Here is a 27,972-nt window from a genome sequence, read left to right on the forward strand (position 1 = left end):
TTATTTAGTTGTTTCAAGTACCAAAGCAAAATTACCCGTGGGAACACACAGTGCAGTAGGAACGCGAATTTGTGGATCAGCTTCCCCTGCCCGTTGCAAATTCAAGCATATATCTGTGCTGTACGCATCCAGCCCGTTGCAGACACCTGTAATGATATTTACTTTGAGTCATGTCTTTTTTTAACCTTTAAAATTTTGTTTGAAGAGAGCGAGATTTTAAACTGTCATTAAATGTGCGCAAGCAAAGTGCACTATTGACAGCAAACATAAGTTTAGACATTGCCTTCGGTTTACATCTTTTAACAACTTAGATTTTTGAAAAAAATATCAACTTTTTTTAACTTTTAATTGTTTTTTTAAAATCAGTGAAACTAAGTATTTAACGTAAAAGCTTAAACACTTATAACTTTTCTTGAAAAAACATCTTATTTCTATCTATGCTAGGTTTCTTTAAAACTGTATCAAAGGTCTTCTTATACAGTATAATACAAATGTACAACAAAAAGGTTAAAAAGATATTTTTTTTTCAACTATCTCCTCACCTTCACCGAGAATTTGATAGTAGAACAAACAATAGTCGTCGACTTTTATGACACGTTCTCCGTAACATTCTGAAAAGCAAGTTAATTAAAAACTATTTTATAAAGCTTATCTTTAAACTTTTGATCAAAAACGTAGCTTAGTTTTTAATAAAACCTTATAAATGTACTCCAAATGTTACCCAAAAGCTTAAACTTTAATTGTTAAATGAGCGTAACAATTTAAAGTGTTCTAACTCGTATTTTTTCTTTTGTTATAATAAATTTAAAAATAACTCGAAGTTTAGAGATAATAAATTTTTAAACACTCAAAATTCTAAATAAAAATAAAATTCTTTCATTCATGTATTGATGATAGATAAACATTATTTACTTTTTAAATATATTTAATTTAAGGTTTCTTTAATTTGTATTTCTAACAAAGTAATAAAGTTTACCTTAACAAAAACAAAGCAAAATAAATATTGTAATGTAAATTCTTATGTTGTGATATATTTTGTGCTTACAGTTTTAACGAATAAAACAATACTTGTTTTAATACTAGATACTTTTGCCATGTAAAAAAGAGCTATAAACGAAAATGTGAGATTGAGATTGTTAGACGCAAGTTTTATTGCAACAAAAAAGCAAAAGTTAGTAACAACTAATTAACTTACCACCTCCGTCGACTATCACTGATGGTTGAATCATCAGCTGAAAAATAAATAACACTTAATAACACCAGCCACATTTTATCTAACAAAAGTTAAAAAATACTTATGGACTACGCATGTTTAGCAATGATGTAAAACAACGCATTGCTTCATATTAAAAAAAAAGGTAATACTTTCAATCAATCATTTAAATGACTTTTAAAAGCTTTGACATCATTAACACAATAGTTTTCTACACATATTTTTTTTATTCTAAGGTTTACCTCGGTTTAGTTGTCGATTTATGAAATATGTTCTTTTAAATTTAAGAAACTAACACAAGTTGCTACTAGCTTTATTAGAAATTTTAAAGAGTACTCTAGCACAAAATAACTTTATAAATTTTATAAATGTTTTTTTTTTTCTGAAATATTTACATACATTATGTACACAAGTTTCTAATTCTAAAATCGTTATTTTTTCATTTTTTTCACACAAGGGTACAAAAAATTAATAATACAATATACTTTTATTTTCGTAAGATTTAAAATAAGTTGTAATACGATAAAAATTGATCAAGTATAGTAAAAACTTGTTGATAAATACTAAATATACAGTATCTTAATTTTAATTATAAATTTAGCTTATTATTAAAGCAAAATGTATTCAATTTTTAAATTTAACTAACACTAATTCCAACAATCATCACAACGGCGATAAATTTCATTTTTTCTTTACAACAGCAAGTATTTTATTTCTTGATTATTTCGCTACTTTGAATATTTCTAAAAGCAAAAGTTGATTTCAAAAGGTTAATAACCTTAATAAAGCTTTTTTTCTTGCACATTTAAATAAACTATTGTTAAACCTTATTAATCAGTTTATGTTCGCTATAAAAACGAAAACACTAAGTACAAAAAATAATCAAAACCTACTATTTTTATTTTTTTTATTTAAAAACTACAAAAAAGTTTAACGGTTTATATGTTATATGTATAATCTATAGCTATGAACATTATTTTAAAACTGCTATCTTTATCAATGATAGTTGATTTATTTAAAAAAGGAGTTAGCTTACAATGCTTATAAATTGTGTTAAGTAAAATGTGTATCATAATGATTTTGTGTAAGTTTTTTAAATATAGGTAAAGTAATTAAGTTGCAATTTTTTAAGTTTCTAATAGTAACTTGTTACTTTTTTTAACTCACAACAAGGTATGTAATTTTAGGTGTTTTACATTAAATTGGACAATTTTGATTTTATAAGTTCTTCAAAATTAAATGTTTATTACTTTCAAAAATGAACTTAAAAACATATTAAACAGTTTCTTTAGCTTAATTGATCTTTAAATTAATATGATAAAATGTGAAGTAATAACTATAAACTACTTCTTTATTGTATAATTAGAAATTTTAAAATGCAGTAAACAAAGCTTAACAAAACATTTCATTCTAATCTAAAACTTTATTTGTTCAAATTTGAAGTAAATTAAACTGACAAAAACTCAAATAAGAACTTTGAGATATCTAGTGTAATTAAAAACTAATTAGAGTCAAGTTTTAAGTTTGAGTTTACAAAACAAAACACTCGTAAAAGTTTCACAAAGAATTTACTCTATTCGAAGCTTATTTTTTGTTCAAGTTCTTAAGTTTTTTATATCTTTATTCTTTTTAAAACATATTTCGATGTATTTAATCAACATGGAAACTTATTTTTTATTTAGAAACAATAATCAAATTTAGAAAGAATTTTTTGCTATAAAATTTATTAATGTTAATATATGCAAAATACAATCAACAAGGAAATGTTTTAAAATATTTAACCTTTTAAAATAACTGTTTGTCTAAAACAACTAAAGATAATTATAACTTTATTTTATTACAAAAAGTAAACTTAACAAAAAAATATAACAATTGAACATATATTCTTTTAAACTTTGAAAAAAATGCTTATCAAGCACTAAATGTTTGGTAAAATTTTACACATATTTAAGAAAACAGCTTTCTCACGGTTTTTTTGAAAAATAAAACTAACTTAAAACTATAGGAAGAACAAAAAGTAAAAAAAAACACTTAATATTAGTACTCCTTTACCAAAATAGTTACTCTATATTTCATAACATTTATTTAACTTAGTTTAACTTAGAATTATACTTATTTATCTTTACAAAACCTTTTCTTAAAAGTTCACAAAAACGTCATTCCTTAGGCTTGATACTGCTAAAGTATTAAATAAAACTATTTAAAGTTAATAAAAACTTGTCTATTCACAGCATACAAAGCTTGGTAAACTAAATTCTACAAATATTTAAACAAAAAAAGCAAAAAAAACTCTAAAAAATCAAATTTATTCTGATGAAATTGCAGTATGCTCAAAAGCACGTGATTATGTGTGAGCTCGCGTTTGAGCTGATTGTTGCTTATCAGTCAATTTCGCACTAAAAACTTTTTGTGACAATAGCAGGATTTTATCTTATTAAGTATTATCGAGATATGAATAAAGCAAGAGGAAAACTGCTTGGTACAGAGTATGACAACTTAATCTCAATTTTTGTTGTTCTTACGTAGAAAATTGTTATTAGGTTAAGTTATTCATGTGTATTTAATTGATGGCTGACTACTGAAATTTTTTGAGGCTATACTCTTCGCTTTTATTGATTCTAAATAGTCAAATTTTGGTAAAGTTTTTATGAAAATAGTTTTATCACTAATTTTTGGAAAATCTTTCTGTTAGGCAAAACAGTTGAAAACCAATATATACAAGTACTTGTTATAAAAACTTTATAAATATTTTGAATATCATTCTAATAAAAACATAAACCTTGATTTTCGTTTAAATTGTTTGAAATATGTTATAGTTTTGACTAAGAATTTTAGTTAAGTGCTTTAATATTTACATGAATCAGAAATTTTTCACGTAACATCTATCCAAACAAAAAAGTTTTTCTAGGTATTTGGTTTTACTTGTACATCAAAATCGTTTTGCTCAAAACTAATGTTTACTTATATTGTTAGTTATAGCTTAATAATATTTTTCTTTTTTTTTTAGTTGATACATAAATGTACAACTATTTTAGGGGTATGTTGTTATATTTTTGATAACCTTTTGTTTTCTAAGCAAAAAAAAATACTTATTTTTTTAACTATGAGCCTAAGTTTTTTTTTATTGCTATTACTTTTTAACTAAGCCTTTATTATCTAGTTTAAAATTTTGTATATTGATGAAGGTTATAAACAGTTAATATTCACCACACAAGTTAAGTTTAAAAAAGCATCTGTAAACTTACAGGAACTTAATTTTTGACATTAAAACTGTTTTGAAGTAAATTATGATTTAATTAATATCGTGAAGATATTTTTTATAAAAAAAATACTTACTAGCTTATAAGTATCAATTTAAAAGTTGTTGTTAGCCTTTTGATAAACTACAAATTTTAGTTTGTTGTGCAAAACTTTAAAAGTTACCAGGACATTTTATCATAGAATACGTTAAGTATTTGGTGTTGAGTAAAAAAAAAAACGCTTATAGTTATCTTCATTAACACGAACTATTTAACAGGGTTGCCACAGATCAAACTGATAAAAATTTCCTGACTTTTCTAAATCAAACTATTAATTTAAACTTATTCTAATACACTTAATCAAACTATTGAAACTATCTATAGCTTTTAATCTTATTTTTATTCAAGTTATAACAACAGTTTTTTTTTTTGCCGAATTCAATCATCTAACTTCTATTACATCACTTGAACCATCTGTTTATGATTGGTGTATGCTTAATAAACTGCTTTATCAGCAAAGTATAGTCAGGCTAAACAAGTTGTAAAATAACCTAGAAGGTAATAATTAATTAATAATGTTATGTTTTTCAATTCCCCATACTTCCAATCAGTTAAAACTAACATTGCAAGAAATTCTTAAATCTAATTGACAAACACTTCAAAACAGAGAGCAAGAAAAATATCTTCAACAGATGCAATTGCAAAATATCGTACTGTTGTAAAAAAATGTTGAATCATTAACAAGTGGCCACAACAAGAAGATACTAAGTAAAACCAATCATAAGAACGACCAAGAAAATAAGATGTGCAACTGCCGCGACAAAGACTCCTGCCCCTTAAGTAGCAAATGCTTGCAGGAGAATGTTGTATATAAGGCGACAATCACTAGTCAGATCGAAACAAAGGAATATATAGGATCCACGAGAGGTCAATTCAAAAAGAGATGGTATGCACACATTAGTGATGTTAGGAATGAAAATAACAAAGGAACAGAACTTTCCAAGTATATTTGGAGATTAAAAAACAATAACACTTGCTACGATTTAAGGTGGAACACCATGCATAAGATTAGAGAAATAAAAAACATAGGTAAAATCTGCAAAACTTGCAACCTGGAAAAAAAAATTAAATAGCACTTGCTAACAAGAAACGAATTTTAAACAAAAGACAAGAGCTCTTTTACACCTGCCTGCACTTTAGGAAATTTTATTTTAAAACTTAACGTATTTAAAACTTTTATTACTTATTTAGTTTTTGCTTGCACCCTTATTTGTTAAAAGCAATTTTGTTTTATGTTATTATAAGCTAAACCTAAATCTGTATAAAATATATTAGTTATTGTAAGTTTAAATGCTATTTATAATATATTATTTTTTCCTTATTATTGATTTTTTAATTTTTTTATATTAATTTTTTAATAATAATACTGTATTGATATTATGACTTTTAATTTGATTACAATGTCTTGCATCATTATATATTTTTAGTTATCTATCTTCATATTTTATTTTGCAGGCCTGAAGATCCCTTAGGGGTGAAACGTCGTTGCCTTTAAATAAATTTGATATTAATAACATTCAAAAACAAAAGTATTTATTTAAAACATGTAAACTTTATAAATCGTTACTTAGGTTAATAAAATACTACCTAAACCATTTATATAAAATTCTTAAATTAAAAATCAATTAGAAAATAAATACTCAGGTAACTGTAAAAAATACATTAAAAGTTAACTACATACCTGTTATATAGAATATTTTCTCTTATCATTAAGTATAAAGTTTGTAACAAATAAATATACTCTTATTTATTTTTAAAACTTAAGTTTTTCTACTAAAAATTACAAATGAGTTAACTTACCATGAAATATTATAACTCTTATAACTTATTATTCAAGTTTAAACAATTTAAAAAATTATAAAGAGGTATAGTATACACAGAAACTTGTTAGATAAAAATTTAAAATCAGTGATTAATTATTAAAAACTTAGTTTTTACTTAAACAAAAGACTCTTTGATTCTAAAACTCTGCAAGACAAACTTTTGTGTACATATCACAGTTTCACTCCTTGTAACACATCATCAACACTAAACAGCGTACAAAAACTGCTTGTTCAAGCAGGGTAGTTGTTGATTATGTTTACAGAAATTTTTTTAGAAATTTCAAGGAAAATTTCGCAATTTTAGTCTGACTTCAAAGGATTTCTAATTAATTTTTACCATTTGAAGGCTTAGAAAAATAAGGAATTCTGTAAATTTAAATTGAGAAAATATGACTTTTTTTTGAATTTTGTCAAGTCTCCTGACTTATCCAGATTTTTTTTTTTCAAAAACCCTAATTGTTTCTAACTTTTGTAATTATTTTTAGTTTTTCCTGACTTTGTAGTAACCCTGATTTAATGAAAAGTAAAAACTATAAGGCGGTCCAAATACTAGATTTGTATCATATAAAAAATAATAAGTTTATTAGTATACGCTCAGTATTAGGATTTATTGTAAAAATTTACAAAAAACAAGTCAATTGAAAAAAACTCTCAAGTTGGACAGATACTTTTTAAATAAAGCTTTATGTTCCATAATGCTTACCGGAATTCATATTTGAGGTGAAACTAACTTTGGATATGAAAAAATAAATTGAAGTTAAAGCAGAGTCAATAATTATAAGTATGACTACATGGAAATTATTTTACTCAAAATAAAGTAAGTTTTAATTCAAATGTCTTGTCGACTTTCGAAGGAATATGCTGAAATATTATGTTATGCGTATAATGTACAAACTCGAAATTTTATATAAAATTTATATCTTATGAATTTAAAAACAATTATGTTTTAAACTGGCCGCAAATTTCACTTAATTTATTAACATAAATTTTTGCTTAAAAACATTATATAACAAACAAGATTTTTTATGTGATATAGTACATGTTTAAATAACTGCGAAAATATAAAATTCAATGAAAAGTATGTTGTTGCAGGATCAACACCAATTTTTTTTGGATTTTGTAGTCAGACAAAGTCCTTCCATTTTCAAATTGTTTTCTGATACCTAAAATATTATATAAGATCTAAAAATGTTAGTTAGAAAATTAAAAAAAAAAAAGCTTATATTAGCAAACATTTTAGTTTTAAAGTAGTAGTTCTAAACTTCTTTTTATCTTTTTGAAAACTACGTATTATAGATACAAAGCTTGTGTTTTTTAACTTAAACATATAAAACTTTTCTAACATTTGTTTTGAGTCAAATTAGAGTTTTTCTTACTTTAATTCATTTAAAAACACACTTAAAAATTAGAGGAAACTAACTAGTAGGGTATTGTATATTATTCATTATATTTAAAAATTAAGTTGTTTGACTAATTAAAACTTTAGTCATAAAAATTATAGACTAATGTGCATACCAGCCGTACTTTGAAAAGAGATCTTGATTATAAACAAAATTCTAAAGCTTTAAATTACCACAGACATTAAACTTTAAAAAATCTATGCAAAATACATTTTAAATTACTTAACTAAAAATATAAAATTATAATCAATTTAGTTTTGTGAGTAAATAATTATAAGTTGTAAATAATGGACAACATAAAACAAAACTATAGAAACAAGTTCATAAACAAAGTACACTATGGGTACAAAAAATTCCAACAAACTGTTGTTTAATATCAGTTAATAAAATTATTAATGAAAACTTCATCATTCATCACAACTTATTTTGTTCAAGTATTATTCCAAATAAGTTCTAAACGCCTTAATATTTTGACAAAAATTGACTTTAATAATATCATACTTTATTTTACAAATCAAAATATCTAATAATAACCAATATGTATGAGTGAGTCATTTTCTGATAATTTTCACAACAACAAATCAACTTAAATAAAAGACTTTAGTGAATTATATCTTAAATTTAAAATGTAATTACTTTAAAATAACTTCAAGTTTTATTGGTTGATTTTAGTCTTAAAATAAAATTAAAAAATTGAAGGATAACACAATAACATTCTACAACTTAAGATTGATCTTTAAAAATAGACTTCAAGTTAGTAAATTTTTATTGACTTTAACATGATTTACAAACTTTATATTCATAACTTACTAACAGTTTTGAAAGCAATGTAAATTACAAACTAAACATTTTTACAAAGAAAATAAAGGTTATCAGAAACAAAACATTTAGTTAAAACATTATAAAAGTATTTAAGAGATTATACTGAAACAAAATATTAACTAGGATTAAAATAATGCTTAAAATTAAAATACTTCTTTACTATAAACTCGAAGTATTACGTACAAACTTCAACTAACTAAACTTATTTGTTTGATTAAATTTATGAATATAAAAAAATCAGCATTTTATTATTATTTATAAAGTGTGAGCTAGTTTAACTTGCATTTCATACTAATTATTTAATTTCAATACTTATTTCAAAGATCAAAATACAAAAAATTATTTGATAGGCTTTTTTAGATTTCTTGAAACAAGCTTTAAATTCAATTAATTGATATGCTTAACCTATAAATGTAATTGTTTTACAGTTTAATTTAAATTCAGGTTAAACCATTAGATTTTAATTTTACAACAAAATTTTAAAAGTTAAGCATAGAACAGTAAAACTCAACAGCTAAAATTTTAACTTTAGTAAATAAAAATTGAACTCAAATAAATTTCATTCACTTTAAAAAGTTTAACATACATTATACTGATAATCAATTAACAGTTTTAAAAGCCTCATAATGTTAAAAAACATCATTGTCAAACAAGAAACTAACTATTTTCTAAATCTAATTGTAAGGTTAAACATATTATATTTTTTATACATACTACAAAGAATGTTAAGTTATATGAAAGAAATGTTTAATATTTCAACAACGTTTTTGTTTTAAAATGTATGCCTTTACTTAAACTTTAACGAACCTTCTTTATATTGAGTTTCAGCTTAAAATTTTCAATAGTGTTTCAAGCTTCAACTTCTAATGTGATGATTTTACTAGTCAATGTTTTCACAAATATTTGCAATCCACCACGATGTTTCAACACCAAATGAAGAGTGGACTTTTTCTGGGTGTAGTACAAGTCTTTCAATCTTCCAGCTAAAATCAGATTGTCTGGCGGTTTGACCTAGAAAATATACAAGAGTTAAAAGGGGAGAATTTAGTTTTATTGTATTTTAAAACTACAGTATGTTTTATAATAGTGGGTAATCTGCCGTTTTAATAAAAAAGTTTGACAGCTTACACTAATTTAAAAATTTTAAATTTCATTCATGGTAAAAACCATTATAAAGCTTTCCAAATTTTACACAAAATACTTTGAAAAAAACCTTTAGTTTATTTTTATAGTGTTAAAACTGGGTGAAAAAACCTTACATACTAACAGAGTCATGTAAATAATGTTTTCGTACTTTAGATACATTAAACAAAAACTTTAATAAAACATAAAAAGGTAATAAAAATCTATACATAAATTTTTATATTATTCAAATACTGTAATTAAAACCTAATTTATTTAAAAATTTTGTACTTTAAAAAATATTAGTTTTATGAAAAATACCATCACCAAAAACATACTGTGTTATGATATACTGTAACTAAGAGTAACTATTAACAACAACAAAAACAACAACAACTATTAACATTGTAAAAAATCACTTTATAAAGAAATTGATAGTAGAAAAAATAAAAAACTTAAAAAGGTTTTTAAAAATAATACCTAATATGTATTATGGGCATAGAGGGGACTGCAAAACACTTTTTTTTCAAATTTAATCTTTTATAAATTAGATAAGCTCCTTGTTACTTTTTACTACTTGTTAAAATTCAAAGTACTTATTAAGATATAATCGATCAATGTTAGAGCTTTCAATCGGTTCCTTACAGGAGGCCCAAACTAAAAGGGCAAAATAGACTCAATTACTAAAATTCTATCTCCTCCTTCAAATTTCTGTTTTAAACACTTTTTCAGATTAATATTTCATATATTTCAAACAACTTGTAGAAAACTGATTTTTCAATAAAAAAAGTATGTTAAAAATTTTTATTTTTAAAAATTTGGTCATAATGTTCTTTTTTAACCATCTTCCTAAAAGTTGTTTGTAATATTAAAATGAAGGAGAAGATAGATTTTTAGTGAACTTTTAAAAATACAAAAAAATTACCTTTGAAAGTTTTCAATTATATATGGTTGTATCAGATTTTTTTTTACAAAACTTGTTATATATCAAAATTCAGATTAATTTTTTTATTTTGTAAAAACTATCTTACAGTATATACTTTAACCTTTTAAATAAGAGCCAATGTCATCTTTTGTAATAAAAAAATGTTCGACCAACCTATGCCCTTAACATGGTTGCCACTGATCAAGCTGAGAAAAATTTCCTGACTTTTCCTGACTTTTTATCAAAATTTTCCTGACTTTTTTAAATAAAACTCTTAAATTAAACTTATTCTAAAATACATATTCTAACACTTGAAACTATATAAAGCTTTCAATCTAATTTTAATACAGGTTAAAAACAACAGTTTTTTGCTGAATTCTATCATCAAACTTCAATTACATCACTTAAACCATCTGTGTATGATTTATGTTTGTAACAAACAGCTCTATCAGCAAAATACTTGTATTATAACCTTATAAACAGAGCTTGTCTGAAAAAAGACACAATTTTTTAGCATTTCCTAGCATAAATGTGTCTAGAATCTAGATAAACAAACGACATATAAGGAACACTTACAATTAAAACCTTGAATTAACTTTTACAACTAAAATCTTAAAACAATAACAAATTTTTACAGTTAAAACATTAAAACAATAAAGAACTTAATCAAATACTGTTTTTTTTTTATGTATGTACTAATATTTATTTTCTCCGTTTTTTTATTAGCACTTCAACCTCTTAATCAAATGAAGATATAGTTTCCTTCATCTGGTCTGCATTCCGCCTCAATATACACATTAACTTGTTACATAAAATACTAAACTAAATGCTTAATTATAAAGAACTCAATTATTTATTTAAACAAAAACACTTTGATTCTAAAATTATGCTAGATAAACTTTTGTGTATATAACACAGATTCACTATGGAAGTGTCCTTGCTACAGATCATCAATACTAAAAAGCTTACAAAATCTGCTTGTTCAAGTAGGGTACTTGTTAATAGAAAATTTTAGCAGTTGTATAAAAGATATTTTACTAATTTATACCAGATAAAGAAGGCATTGGAAATAAAATTAAGTATTTTTGTAAATTTCTAGGAATGTTTTGGAATTATTTTTCTGACTTTAATAGATTTTTAATTAATTTTCACATTTTGAAGGCTTTGGAAAACAAGGAATTTTATAAATTTAAACTGACAAAATCTGACTTTTTTTAAAATTTCATCAAATTTCCTGACTTATCCTGACTTTTTTTCAAACCCCCCTATTTTTTCCTGACTTTTGTATTTTTTTTTAATTTTTCCTGACTTTTCCTGATTTCCTGACTTTTGCTGACCGAGTGGCAACCCTGCAAGTAATATACTTCATCAAATCTAAAACTTGAGTTATTAAACGACAAAATAATGTGTAACAACAAGTCAACTAATAATTTAATGCAAAATTTGAGATTTTACACAACAAAACAGATATAACCATTAAAAAAGTATGCTAGAAATAAATTAAAACACTTTTGATAACTAACCAATTTGGAAATGGTCAGTTTTCCCTCGCCGTCGCTCAAACTCCTTCCCTGGTAGTTTTCCCCGCTCACCGCCAACAACACGCCACCCAGTGGTGCGCCCCCTTCCAATTGAACCTTCGTACACACTTTTAATTTATTTTTCGTATGTAACTTTATCATTAATATTTTAGTTTATACTTCTATTTGATATAACTTAAAACCATGTCATTGCTACTGGGTTTGGCAAAGTCTAATTGGATGCATTTAGTTTACAAAAAATTTGAAACTCTTATTCAATGCTTTGAAAAACGTTGTATAGTTATGTGATTTAATCAATAAGTTCTAATGAAACAATCAGGTTTAAATCAATTTTTTTAATTGTTATAAGTAGTGATTTACCAGATCCAAAATCCGGATCTTAACTTTTAAATAAGATCCGGATCCGGTCGGAGCCTTAACTTAAAAAATATCCAGATCCGGGCGGATCCTAGCTGAGATTTGGACGGATCCAGATCCAGTTACTTAAAAAAACTTTGTTATCCGAGATCAGCTTCTTTCAGTTTTATATACTTAATTGTGTTTCGAATATTTAAGTATATCCAAAACATTTTATATTACTATATATAATTATTATATAAAATTAGTCCGGTTCACTTAGGATCCGGTTCCGGTCAAATCTTAAATCTAAAAAATAGATCCAGATCCGGTAGATCACTAGTTATAAGCTAGATAAGTAAAATAAAAGCAGTCACTGTATTTAAGTTGCTTTTTAGATGTTTTTAAAATAACGCAAATTTATCATTATTACTTTAACAATAATGATTTAAGTAAAATAATACCACTAAAACAATGTATTTTGTAATTTACTAAAAAGATCATCATACATTACCAGTAAAGGTTCAAATAATACTTTATTCTTGAAGTAGTTTTTTTCACTTTTTTTTAATATGTTTTTCTTACTATCACAAAAATTACAATAATAACTCTTTTTTTATCTTTGTCTACGATTAGTAAGTATAAAATCTTTTTTATTTGATATACCATGTCTGTTATAGATGTTTGTACAGAACAATTTAAACTTGAACTTACAGTTTCCTAAACAAACTAATCATTTTTATATTTAAAGTATACTATTCTTACTTTTTTTAAAATGTAAGCAAAAAAACTGACTTGGAACACAATCTTGCTGAACTTTTTAACGGCGAATGAACCGGGTTGTCCTTCGATCGGCATCAGAGAGTGATCTTTCAGCGAGGCTGTGACCTCATACTCGTTTGATGGATCTAATGGACCGTAACTGGAAAGTTACGAATAATTGAATATATTAAAACAAGTTTTCAAAGTTATAAACTTCAAACTAAAAAACTTGGTTTTATTCAAACTGTTCTATTTTTTAAGTTGTTTTTCTAAAGTTTTGCACAAAAAAACATAAATTTTCACATTTCTTGTCTAAAACTATATATATTTTTTCTAATTAAAACATTGTACTTATATTTATACATGGTTCCCTGATAAAGTTTTATTTTTAAATTATAAAAATTTCAAGTCACTGAATAACAATTTCTTAGGGTTTAAATAACCTTTTTAGCAAAAAAGTATGATACTAATCCGGATTATTGCAATCTAAAAGTTCAAAACAAAATTGAAACAGATAAGAATGAGGCTGAAAAATCATGCACATCGTTAAAACTACGAGACAATAATGCCATGGTAATGATGGATTAAAACAATAAAACTTCAAACAAACTTGTAAGAAAATTTTAAGTATATATATACATATACAAAATACAGGGTTGTCAAATATTTTTGGCAAATTTTCTCAAGGTATACAAGATTTCATCCAGGTTGTTAAAAGTATACATTTTTAGGTCTACTTTTTTAAAAGTTAAGTTTAAGGTAAAAAACTGTATTAAATAGTATAAAAACATTGAAAAGATACTGTAAAGCTACTTCAAATGTGCTTTAAATAGAAAAGTTTTTGATAATGAAAAAATTATTTTATCTACATGGTATATTTTTTGTATCAAATCAAAATTGTTCTACTTATCATGAAAAAATTGTTTAAAATTCCAGATTTTTAGGGATTCTTGTTCAGATTCCAGGTTTAACCAGATTTTTTAACCTAAATTGTCAAAATTCAAGTTTCCAGGTTTTTTGCCAACCCTGAAAATAGTTTCAAACAAACTTGTAAGTTCCGTCCTGACCGGTGGCGACTTGCACTATGACGTCACCATTGCGACGTACGCTTATTTCCACTCCTTCGACTGGCGGTTGAACATTTCCACTGATGAACTTTCCGACGCGACCCTCGAACGTTTGCAGCACTTGATCGCACGAATCTTGAGTTTTAAAGAAAGTTAATAAATCAGTTTTAATTAATTGTGGCGGCTTTAATTGTGCTAAAAAATTTGCTTTTATAAATCTGTGATGATATTTTAAGTGCTTGATTTTTTAGTTACAAATTTTTGAATTATTTTAATTGAATTGAGCTCACGAATCTGTATCAAATAGATAAAGTTTTGTTCCGTTGTAGCTTTCAGTATTTTGAAAACTTTGATCTATTTTTATATCTCTAATAACACACAAATCCTTGCAACAATCTTGATCATAAGAGTTTTGAATAAATAGTTTTTATCGTGGCTATTAGGATGTAGTAAGTTTTTTTTTTTTTATACATCAGCAAAATAAAATTTCAACTGTTTTTAAATTACGTGATTCTAATTTATGGTAGGCTGTTGAAAAACGTTTAAACGTTTTAATCTAAAAATCTTACTGAAATCACTTTAGTCAACTGGTCTTTAAACAATAAGTTTTAATCTATTGAGCCATCAGTATGAGATAGGTTTAAATTTATCTTTATACATCTCTAAAATGTTTGTAACTGTATTTTTAAACTATATAGTTTAAATTATTTGTAAGTTATTTGTAAATTTAAATCTAAACAACTTTTGATTCAATTGAAATTTGTTTGTATAACTGTTTATAAAAATGTAAAAACCGTATGCATAAGTTACAAGAAATAACGTTTTACGTTAATTATAAATTTACAAAAAATACAATTGTTTTATAAACGATTTTTTGCTCATTCAAATTATATTAGTTTTTTCTTGAAATCAATTCTAAAAAGTTACCGCTCTTATAAAATTGACATAAAAATTACTTAAGTTTTTTATAAAACAAAAAGTATTTTAAATGACCACAATTAATAACAAGAATTTTTTAAATCATATGTAAGGTTCATTTTTAACAAATAAAACATCAATAACCTTGTAAAGATGAAACTTTGCAAGATTTAGGTGTGAACAGAAGCACGCTTGAAACTGGTGTGACTTCAATTTGTTGCTGTTTATCCGATTCTACTAAATAAACCAGCGTGTACACCAAAGTTTCCTCCTACATCAAATATATTTCACTATTTAAACAATATGTAAATAACAAGCTTTAAAGTAATATTAGTTTTTCAACCATTTATTTACTTAGAGCAAAGTATATAACAACAGGGTTGCCACAGATCGAGCTGTAAAAAGTTTCTTGACTTTTCTAAATCATTTTTTCATTCAATTGAAACCGATTTAAAAAATACCAAACGTAATACTACAATTATGTTAATTTATTCAAAAGTTCAATAAGTACATGAAAAAAAATAATTGTGAAAGCAAAAGTTTTAGAAAATAACATTAACAAAAAGCAGTTTTATGTGATGATAAACATTCTTATTAACAGCATGTTTATATCAAATTTCCTGACTTTTTTTTTTGAAAAGCCCCAGCTTTTCCTGAACTTTGTCTTTTTTTTCCTGTCTTTCCTGACTTTGTGGCAACCCTGATCTGATCAAGTTGTTACCAGTTTAACTTATTAACATTACAAATAATAAACTCACCGTAGACTTTTCTTCATCCAGACTGAATATTTTTTCAACTCCTAAAACGTGTCATACCAAAGTTTAAATGTATTTAACTTTTATTAACTTTGAGTAAATTAGTCATGTTAAACAAGTAAAAAAAACACTTTGCAATCAACGGAAAGGAAATCAACTGATTTAATTACAATTCTACTTTTAGTCGTTTTTCTCTAGACAACAAAAAATATATTTAAAATTTTTTTATAACCCACAAATTATATTAAAATATAGCGAGAATTAAAATATACTTATCCGACCAACTCACCAGACTGGTCATCGTTCAGTTTGACGTTAGCGAGTATCTCTTGCGGGAACTTCCCGTTTCTGGAAGTTTGTATTTCAAAGACGGCCGTGTGAGATTGTGACGTCATAACGATCTTTTTTGGCGCGCTCGTGTCGAAGCAACCTGTTGTGGGATTTCATAAAAAGTTGAGCTACATAGTATATCCAGTACACAATATGTATGTAATGAAAAAGCTACTTTTAACGAAAAGAGTAACAAAACAAAACATACATTTCATGATTATTTGTTAAAAATTATTATAAGTTTATTTATCACAAGCTGTATCACATTTTTAGCATAACACTTAATATTAAGCTGTAAATTTGGCTACATTTTACACTTGTTAAGCTTATCACAACTAACGTACACAGTTGAAAAATCATCATCAAACGAGCACATTGTTAAAGTTTCTTAAAAAATATGTAGCATTTGGTTTTTTAGAAAACTATTTACGATTCATGACAGATAGTTTAAGAGTAAAAAACAATCAATTTGAAATCCTAAAAAAATATACATAGTATTTAAAATAAAATAACTAGTATATAAATTTATCAAGGATTAAAAATTAGCCCTTTATTGCTGTATGGTCAAAACAATCAGTACTTATTTAACAAACTTGTCGTTTGAATCATCGAAATTGTGGCAAGACGGGAAAGGCACAACTTTGATTCTTTTTTCTTCATTGCGACTGTCTGAGCTACTTTCCCGTCCAATTCAATGTCCTAAACCACAGTAAGAATTATTAGTAAACTATATATTGTAAAAATTAAAACTTGCTTTTAACTAAAAAAATATATAACAGTAACCTCTCGCTTATTTACGCACATTGTGTCCACAGAAAAAGTGCGTAAAGATATGAGAGATCGTAAAGAAACAAGAGGTACCAAATATACTCAATAAAATGGCTGTTTTTTAATATTGCTTCTAGTTAAAAGCAGACTAGGCACTTTCCCACTTTTAACAATTTGTTTACTTTATTTATAAATATGGAAACAACAGATAAAACTATACATATATTAAAAAAAAGGATTTTAATTTCTATAAAATAATAATACGGGTAGAAATAATTTTACTATTTTAATAATAAGTAGAAATTATCTTTATTTATATGTGACATTTATATTCTATTCTACCTAGCAATTTTAATTTATAATCAAGCATTTCTTTACAATTATAAAATGGTGTTTATTAATATATAATGCAAGACTGCTGTAACATTTCTTTGTGTTTTAAACTCTCATTATTTCATTATACTTTCATTATTAAAAACAGTCATGTTTATTTCAGAATTTTGATTTAATCTCTTATTGTTTACAAAATTTCTGATATACTGAGAATAACTAAATGTTTATCAATTAGTCAAGGAACATAAATTTACAAAGTCTAAAGATATAGAGAGGTGTGCTAGCATTCAAAAACATATTTTAATTTAAAAAAATACATTAAACCTAGTTTGTGCAATATTAAAAAAAATTAAAACTTTTATTTTCTGAATTTCATAGAATTCTGAAGTGCGTAACTAAACGAGAGTGCGTAACGTCACAAGTGCGTAAAGATCCGAGAGGTTACTGTATTGTTAGAAATCATTATGAAGTTTACATGAAATAACTAATAAAAAAGTGCTGTAAAACTGTTAAGATTAAAATCGCAACGTTAGTGTATTGATATTAATTTGTTTTAATAACACTCATATATCTCACCACATCGGCGTCATGGATAAGCGAGCAAGCCAGTAGGAAGCCGCTCTGCTCGAAATCAACGACCAATGAGTTTTCGTCTTTTACAGGCTCGGGAAAAACTTTCAGGGATTCCCCTCTTCCTTCCAGCACCAATCGGAATGCTGTATCGTGATCACGTGATCGCCGGGAAGCACGTTTCTGTATATAAATTTTAGTTAAAAACTAGTATATACATACATATTATTTAAAATATTAGTAAATATTTACATAAAAATTAAGTTTAAAAAAAGGTAGCTGTGATGTTAAACTATTAATTAATTAAAGCTTTTTTTGTTGACAAAAACTAACTGGACCGTTGCAAAAGTTTCATCTTTTTCAAGGGTGTGGGTCATCTTGTTGTTACCCGATGTCGTCATGGCAACCACTGCTCCCTGGCAACCGTCGATGCACGTGACGTTTACTCTGACGTTTGCGCGGTACTGGCTGAAGTCAACCCCAAACACCGGTCCGTCGACCACTTCGACCTGAAAAATTTGTGAATAAAACTTAATAGATAGTGATATTATGATAAACTAAAAAAAATGGGTAAACTTTAGCATCGCGAAGCAATGATTAGTAAGGGGGTGAGAAAGTAAAAGGGTAAATAAATTAGTAAATGGGCGATATATAATGATAGGGGAGCTTTTTAATTTCTACCAAGTGGGTCATTAAAATAATGAGTTTGGGAAACCTTGTCGTAAACTTATCAATTAAACGTTAGTAATATTTTAGGTCAGTATTTTACTATTTGTAAACGTTTTCAAGTTGGTGGCGTTTTGTGATTTTTATCTTGGGTATCAGAAAATTTTCAAACGTTAAAAAATACAAAAAAATCTTTTGAAATATAAGAAATAATAGTTAATGAGTATTTGACAAGAGGTGCAATCCAAAACGACAAAAAAGCTGAATTAATGAAATTATATTTGCTCCTACCCGTTTTGAAGCACCCCTTTAAATGCGAAGTTTATTCTTAACCAGTTTTTCAAATAATTTTATGCTAGGTTTTTTTTAATGATAAAGTTGTGTTTTTTTAGAAATCAGTTTTTATTCAGAGTTAAATAATTTACAGAAAAGTGTCATTTTATTTTTAACACTCAAAAATCTTCATGTTTTTTTTAGATTGGTACTTTAAATAACAAAAGAAAAAGTATTTTTAGTGAGAAAAAATTGTACTGAAAACTTTTTGAAACATAAGCAACATCTTTAAAGTTTTTTAGTTGAAAGTTTTGAAAGTTTTTTTAGTTTGAAAGTATTTTAGTTCTAAAAAATGACTCAGGCATGGTTGCCACTGATCAAGCTGAGAAAAATTTCCTGACTTTCTGACTTTTTACCAAAATTTTCTTGACTTTTCTTAATCAGTTTTACTTATATAAATTGTTCACTTAGTTTAATAAAATACTACCTAAACTATTTAATATAAAATCCTTAATTAAAAATCAATTATAAAATAATATACTTAAGTAACTATAAAAAAAGACATAAAAAAGTAAACTATATATCTGTTGTATAAATTATTTTCTCTTATCATTTAGTATAAAATTTGTAACAAATAAATATACTCTTATTTACTTTAAAAACTCAAGTTACTCTACAAAAAATACAAACAATAAGTAAACTTAATCTTGGCATATACCTCTCTTATAACTTAATTTATAAATTTAAACAACTTTGAAAAAATTATAAAGAGGTAGGGTATACACATTAACTTGTTACATAAAATACTAAACTAACTGCTTAGTTATAAAGAACTCAATTATTTACTTAAACAATAAACACTTTGATTCTAAAATTATGCTAGATAAACTTTTGTGTATATAACACAGTTTCACTATGGAAGTGTCCTTGCTACAGATCATCAATACTAAAAAGCTTACAAAATCTGCTTGTTCAATTAGGGTACTTGTTCAACATGTTAACAGAAATTTTTTGCAGTTTTATAAAGGATATTTTACTAATTTATACCAGATGAAGGCATTTGAAATAAATTTAAATATTTTTGTTAATTTCTAGTGAAATTTTGGAATTTTTTTCTGACTTTAAAGGACTTTTAATTAACGTTTACCATTTGAAGGCTTTGGAAAACAAGGAATTTTGTATATTTAAACTGACAAAATCTGACTTTATTTTAATTTTATAAAATTTCCTGACTTTTCCTGACTTTTTTTCAAAACCCCCCATTTTTTCCTGACTTTTGTCATTTCTTAAAATTTTTCGTGACTTTTCCTGACCGAGTGGCAACCCTGCTCAAGCTACGCATAAGGTAATAATATAAGACCTAATGTTTATAATTCTTTTTTTCCATTCAAAAATTTATTCTTGTAAATATTTTTTTAATTATACAGTTTATTTGTAGTTTTGAAAATGTATGGTTACTCAGACTATATATTATTAGACTTAATGTGGGAGAACTTGTAACAACAAAAAAAGTATTTTAATATTCATAAAACACTCTTAAATAACTTTTAAAACAGTTAATATGAAAGATTTTATTTTATAAACTTTATTTATAACTTTCAATAGTATTACAATCCATACTTAAAACTTTACTTTATAGTATTAATCAATCAGTATTTAAATTTGTATTAGAAGATTAAATTGATTTTGAAAACATAACATTTAAACTTAAATCACACATGTATAAACTATTAATGATGTTTTAACTAGAACACTCTTGTTAAAAAACTAAGGACATTGATAAAATTTCTACAAAAATCTGTAAAGCTCAGTATTGAAATTTTAGAATACTTTGTTAATATTTTTTACACTATTCTTTAGTTTATCACCATTCAGTAAATTTAAAATTTAAGTATACTATTTCTTTAAAAAAATACATAAAAAAATAAGTAAAAAAAAAAACTTAGGGTGTTTACAATAATGTTTTTACATTTTATAAACTGTTTTTGTAATTGTATACTTATATAACTTTGCATCTAAAACATTAAGTATTAAACTTTTGAGAAATTGTTTTAAAGAAAATTTACCTTGATATTTGCAGGCTGTAAAGTCATTCCTTGCTCCACCAGAGAATCCGCCAATTTCGTTTCAACAGAGTAAATTCCTATGAAACATTTATTTTATTTTATTTATTTATTTTTACAACTATCCTAGGATCGAGTATATTTTTATATTTTGTTGCTTGTGATACAGCACATATAATATAAATGACTTACAAAAACAGTAAGGTCGTATAAGCAAAATACTAACGTTTTGAACAATAAGTAATACAAAAAAAAATTAATTTCTTTATTCTAAGATCTAGTTAAAATTTGATTTATCCACAAAATCAAGTAAATTTTAAAACGTCTAGTTTTATTTATTTTCTTTTAACTGTATCATTTTGTAAAAAAAAAAACATTTTAATTTATAAATATCTGTAAACTAAAATTATTTGAAAAGTAGTCAATAATTTCAATAATCAATGAATAAAATATTCAAAACATAAAATATGCTAAAATTTTATCTGAACTAACAAAACTCAAAACCAACTAAGTAAGCTATCACACAAACAATTAAACTGCTGACATAGCAGTAACAATTAGCAATTTAATGATTGTTCAAAACACAAATTTTATTTCTTAATAAAGTTTAACATAAACAATAAAAACTCAAAGATAACTTGAGTAGTGTTTGAAAACTCAAAAAGGTATAACTTAAAAACTTACAACAAGTGTTAGTCAAAGTTGAAACTTTTTTTTAATAATACAACTTTTACTTTAAAAAAAATTATGCCCAGAGATATTATATAATTATATAATAAAAGGTGGTTTTAATTTCAACTATTAAATAAATTTCAAATTTTCTTCCTAATCTTTATTTGAAACTGAACAGTTTATAAATGTTTACTCAATCATGGTTGCCACTGATCAAGCTGAGAAAAATTTCCTGACTTTTCCTGACTTTTTCCTGACTTTTCTAAATCAAACTCTTAAATTAAACTTATTCTAAAATACATATTCTAACACTTAAAACTATATAAAGCTTTCAATCTCATTTTAAAACAGGTTGAAAACAACAATTTTTTTTGCTGAATTCCATCATCAAACTTCCAGTACATCACTTAAACCATCTGTGTATGATTGATGTTTGTAATAAACGGCTCTATCAGCAAAATACATGTATTATTACCTTATAAACACAGCTTGTCTGGAAAAAGACACAATTTTTTAGCATTTCCTAGCATAAATGTATCTAGATAAACAAACGACATTTAAGGAACTTTTACAATTAAGACCTTAAATCAATAAAGAACTTTCACAACTACAAACCTTAAAACAATAACAACTTTTTACAGTTAAAACCTTAAAACAATAAAGAACACAATTTTTTAAGAATTTCCTAGCATAAATGTATCTAAATAAACAAAGCGACATATAAAGAACTTTTACAACTAAAACCTTAAATTAATAGGAACTTTCACAACTCAAACCTTAAAACAATAACAAAATTTTACAGTTAGTACATTAAGGCCATAGGAGGAGTAAGACACGTTTTTCACAAGTTGATCTTATTTTAAAGAGTTTTTTCTAAGCTTGAATATGCTTTTTATCGTTTTAAAAAATTCAAATTATTTTTTGAGATATAACTAGTCAAAGTCGGGCCGCATAATAAGTTCCCTATGGAAAGGGAAAACTAAAACAGCAAAAAAAGACTATTTTATTTAAAATCTATCTCCTCCTACATTTTTCAATCAATCTTCTTCAAACTTTCACAGTCTAATCTTTATACAATAACAAAATACGTTACTTTGGAATTTTTAAAAAAAATTATAAAAATTTTATTGTTTTGAAAAAAAAAACAATTTTTTTTTATTTTTGTGATAAAATTTTTATTTTTTTACATTACTAAAATTTTAAAGTAACATTTTTTCCTTTCAATATAAGGAACATTTCCTGAAAATTTGAAGAAGATTGCTTGAAAAATGAAGGAGGAGATAGATTTTTAGTGAATAAATAAAATTTCCAAGAAAATTGACCCCAAAAAATTTGCGGTCCATACGTTTGTATTGGAAACTTTTTACAAAAAATAAAATATCTCAAAAGTTAAATGATATTTTTAAATTCTATAAAAACAGGCTTGTAGTTTGTATTTAAAGCTTTCATATAAAAGCCAAAGTTATTTTTTGTAAAAAAAAATGTTGGACGACCCTATGGCCTTAAAACAATAAAGAACTTAATCAAATACTGTTTTTTTAAATGATGTACTAAAATAATTTTTCTCTGTTTTTTTATTAGCACTTCAGCCTCTTCATCTATCAAAATTAAATGGTTTCCTTCATCTGAACTGCATTCCGCTTCATTTTATTTGCAGTTAAAATCATTTGCCTCATTTTATTTAAATCGCTCTCATCTGCTGCTCCTACACTTGTTGAGAGAATCTTTTCTCTAAATCAAGCCACAACTTGTTGGCTTCATTTCTTTTCTTTTGGCACTCATTTATTTTTACTTTCATTTATAAAATACTTCCTCTTGTCATTTAGTATAAAATTTGTAACAAATAAATATACTCTTATTTACTTTAAAAACTTAAGTTACTCTACAAATAATACAAATAATAAGTAAACTTAATCTTAGCATGTACCTCTCTTATTACTTATTTTATAAATTTAACCAACTTTGAAAAATTATAAAGAGGTAAAGTATACACATTAACTTGTTACATAAAATACTAAACTAACTGCTTAATTATAAAGAACCCGATTATTTACTTAAACAAAAAACACTTTGATTCTAAAATTATGCTAGATAAACTTTTGTGTATATATCACAGTTTCACAATGGAAGTGTCCTTGCTACATATCATCAATACTAAAAAGCTTACAAAATCTGCTTGTTCAAGAAGGCTACTTGTTCAATATGTTAATAGAAAATTTTTGCAGTTTTGTAAAGGGTACTTTACTAATTCATACCAGATGAAGGTATTGGAAATACAATTAAATATTTTTGTAAATTTATAGGAAAATTTTGCAATTTTTTTCCGACTTTAAAGGACTTTTAATTAATTTTTACCATTTGAAGGGTTTGAAAAACAAGAAATTTTGTAAATTTAAACTGACAAAATCTGACTTTATTTAAATATTATCAAATTTCCTGACTTTTTTTAAAACCCCCCATTTTTTCCTGACTTTTCCTGACTTTTGTCATTTTTTTAAATTTTTCCTGACTTTTCCTGATTTCCTGACTTTTCCTGACCGAGTGGCAACCCTGCCTTAATTTGTTAACTTAAGAGACTAAAATGCTTTAAATTTCTATTATAAAAAATTCTATAAAGAAGATGTCTCAGCAAAAATAAAAGATGCACACAAAGTTCAGTTTTTAGAAAGACCGGTAGGAATTAATTTAAATTATTCAGAAAGATGGAAAAATTTATAACGCAACAAAATTAAATTTGTTTTAAAACTATAGCTACAAAATAAACAATAACTTTAAAAAAATTTTGTTTTCTTATTAAACAAGTATTGAAACTTTTATATTACTCTTAGTAATATTATAACACTATGTGCTTTGGTGGTAGTATTTCATTTCAAAGAATTTTTTATTAATAAAAACCACAAATACTACATTTAAAATTAAATAAGATCAGTTTTCAAAACTACTTACAATTGTTTAGGTGCTACATGACTGTATACTATCAAAACAAAAAAAAAGTATAGTTTAATGAGTGAGATCTTAAAAACTTTACAAATATGCACACTAAGACGTATTAAAAAATTGTTTAGTTAGTCAATCAAAAATTAAAATAAAATAGGCAGTACGACAATAGACACAAAACTAAAAATATTACAAGTGTTTTTATATGATATATATCTTATATCAATAAACATACTTTATACTTAAAACATTTAATTGTTAATACACAAATATTTTAACTATATAAAAATACTTAAACTTTCTGACCTTTATTTAACTTAAAAATATTTAAAATCGACAGTAATAAAACTAAAATTAGACAAAAGTTTAAATCAAGCCAATAGCACTACTAAAAGTTTTTTGAAAATTTTATTCACGTTTTTAAAATTACAAAGTTTTTGATTTATTTTTAGTATTAAATTAAATCTAATGTATATAAATATGACGGCATAGAGAGGTTCCAACACTTTTTTTTTACAAGAAATGACTAAGGTATTTATATGAAAGCTTTAAGTACAAACTACAAGCCAATTTTTATAGAATTCAAAATTATCATTTAACTTTTAAGATATTTTATTTTTTGTGAAAAGTTTTTGATACAAACACATAAACCGCAAATTTTTTGGGGTCAATTATCTCAGAAATTTTAAAAATAGTTTAATATCTATCTCCTTCATTTTTAAAGCAATCTTCTTCAAATTTTCAAGTAAGTGTTTCTTACACTATAAAAAAAATGTTACTTAGGAATTTTAGTAATTTAAAAAAAAATGACAAAGTTTGAAAATAAGTGTTAATCTTTAAATGTATTTTTACTTAAAATTTAAAATTCCAAAATAACTTTTTTTTGTTATTGTATAAAGATTAGACTGTGAAAGTTTTAAGAAGATTACTTGAAAAATGTACAAGAAGATAGATTTTAAACAAAATTGTCTTTTTTTTTGCTGTTTTAGTTTCTTTTCCCATGAGGAACCTATTACGTGGCCCGACTTTGACCAATCATATCTCAAAAAGTAATTAGAATTTTTTAAACGGTTAAAAGAAACTTGAAGTATAGTAAAAACTCTTTAAAATAAGATAAACTTGTAAAAACATGGGTTTTCCTCCTATCGCCCTAAAAAGGATAAAAATATTAAAAACATCTGTAAAGTTACATTAAATGTGTTTTATAATAACTAAAATTTTAAATAGCACAAATAAATTACTGTATATAAAAGATACTTTGTTTTAAATGTTAATTATTTTTTATGTAAAAACTGTTTAAAATTCAAGATTTTTTAAAGATCTTTGTTCAATTTTATCTGATTTTTTTTATTTGCAAATTTCAGTTTTTCCAGGTTTTTTGTGCCTAAACTGTCAAATTCCAGGTTACTTCATGTTTCCAAGTACTTTTGTTTTTCCATCACAAGTATCTTTATAAAAATACATATCTTTATAGTTATATCTTTATAAAATATTTAACATTAAAAACAAGTTAGTATGTCAACATCTATTGCTAATATCAAATAAGTTTTTTCTTATTTAAAGTAGTTATGAATAAGACATTGACTAATTATTCACAAACATTTCTATAGGTTTAGTATATTTTTTACGTGGAAATCCTGCTTTTTGTAACAGATAAATAACTTAAGTAGTTAAATCCATCTACAAACTTTTACATTTATGACTAAAGTCTGAACAATATATTCAACTAGAATTTATATAAGTCTAAATAATACAATATCTTAAAACTTAGTACTTTTTGATATAAAAAATATAAAACAGGATCTTTGTATTAATTATGTCGTTTTTGTTGTACAAATGAAAATATTCACAAACCTAAATTTGTCTTGGACCCATGCTTTGACATTGAGGGTTTTATAAATATTTTCATTCCACCACTTAGTTTCAACAACAAATGAAGAGTGGACTCTTTCTGGTTGTTGTAGTGAGATAAGGTTCTTCCATATTCCAATAGTTTCCAACCAAAGATCAAGCGTTGCTGGTCTCGTGGAATACTTAAAAAATAATAATTTTATATTTATCTTTAAACTAAATAAATGTTATTAGGTTTGAATATATTTGATGATTAAAATTTGAGCTTTGAAAAATATAAGGGCAATAATTACAGCAAGTCAATTTTAGAATTTATGCTTCAATTTTTAATAATTAAGTTGAACTTAATACTTATTTTATTTATTTACTTGTTGCAAACATATTATATGAATCAAAGCTATAAGGCAGGGGTCGGCAGCCTTATGTAGCTCGCGGGCAAACTCTTCTTAGAAAAATTGCTTGCAGGCCACACTAATAAAACCTTTGAGGGCAACAATTATTTAAAAAAGTTCAAGTAGTTAGTAAAAAAGTATTATTTAAGATCAATCATATGACAAATTAAGCAATATTAGAGCACTAATGAAGAGTATTTATTGAATTTGAGCCTATCTGCAAGCTTTTATTACAAAATATTCGATATTTATTTTTTTTAAAATGTATATTTCTGGCTAATAAGGAGTTCACGAGCTGCAGATTTTGACTTAAGGGGCTGCATTTGGCCCACGGGCGCCGACCCCTGCTATAGGGGATTTGAGATGTTTTTACAGATTGATCTTATTTAGTAGAGTTTTTTTTAAGCTTAAAGGTGACTTTTATCGTTTTAAAAAATTTGAATAATTTTTTGAGATATGACCAGTTAAAGTTGGGCCCGCATAACAGGTTCCCTATGGAAAGGGAAAACTAAAACAGCAAAAAAAAATACTATTTTATTTTTCTCCTCCTACATTTTTCAAGCAATCTTCTTCAAACTTTTACAGAATAACTTTTATACATAAACAAAAAACATTACTTTGGACTTTTATAAGTGTTTTTTAAATATATTTTTTTGAAAAAAAAAAGACTTTTTTAAATTCTGTGATAAAATTTTTATTTTTTTAATTATTAAATTCTATTAGTAATTTCTTTCTTTTTATATAAGGAACATTTCCTTGAAAATTTGAAGAAGATTGCTTGAAAATTAAAGGACAACATGGAATTTTAGTGAATTTTAAAATTTCCAAGAAAATTGACGTTAAAAAATTTGCAATTTGGTTTTGGAAAGTTTTTACAAAAAACAAAATATCTCAAAAGTTAAATGATATTTTTTAATTCTAAAAAAACTGGCTTGTAGTTTGTACTTTAAGCTTTCATATAAAAGCCAAAGTTAATTTAATGAAGTGTTTTACCCCCCCCTATGTTTAATTTAAGTTATCTTTGTCAAGTGTATTAAAAATAAAGTTATTGCATGAAATTTTGAACTGCTTTTTGCTAAAATAAAAATACCTAACAAAATATTTTACAAACCTTTTTTTCTGAAATCTTGACAT

The 27,972-nt window shown here is 25.1% G+C and overlaps 1 protein-coding gene across 1 annotated transcript; it reads right to left on the reverse strand.

Annotated features, from left to right (window-relative positions):
* LOC145828997 (BOS complex subunit NOMO3-like) lies at positions 1-27,972 on the reverse strand. Its single transcript, XM_082936740.1, has 16 exons — positions 27,950-27,972; positions 26,450-26,628; positions 20,990-21,066; positions 18,314-18,493; positions 17,991-18,167; positions 16,907-17,012; positions 16,273-16,413; positions 15,987-16,027; positions 15,373-15,499; positions 14,292-14,445; positions 13,277-13,403; positions 12,128-12,241; positions 9,455-9,568; positions 1,196-1,232; positions 543-611; positions 1-146 (listed from the first exon to the last, which is right to left on the reverse strand). The coding sequence occupies exons 1-16, from the start codon at positions 27,970-27,972 to the stop codon at positions 1-3; spliced, it is 1,812 nt and encodes a 603-aa protein (XP_082792866.1).

The sequence above is a fragment of the Thalia democratica genome, chromosome 2 (genome assembly GCF_965202585.1).
Source record: "Thalia democratica chromosome 2, ktThaDemo2.hap1.1, whole genome shotgun sequence".
NCBI classification, from domain to species: Eukaryota; Metazoa; Chordata; class Thaliacea; order Salpida; family Salpidae; genus Thalia; species Thalia democratica.

Coding starts and splice junctions, on each gene's coding strand:
- LOC145828997 (XM_082936740.1), bottom strand. CDS start 27,972: ATGTCAAGATTTCAGAAAAAAAG. Junction 15,500..15,986: donor TGGATGAAGAAAAGTCTACG/GTGAGTTTATTA, acceptor TATTTGATGTAG/GAGGAAACTTTGGTGTACAC. Junction 13,404..14,291: donor GGTCAGGACGGAACTTACAA/GTTTGTTTGAAA, acceptor GTAACTTTCCAG/TTACGGTCCATTAGATCCAT.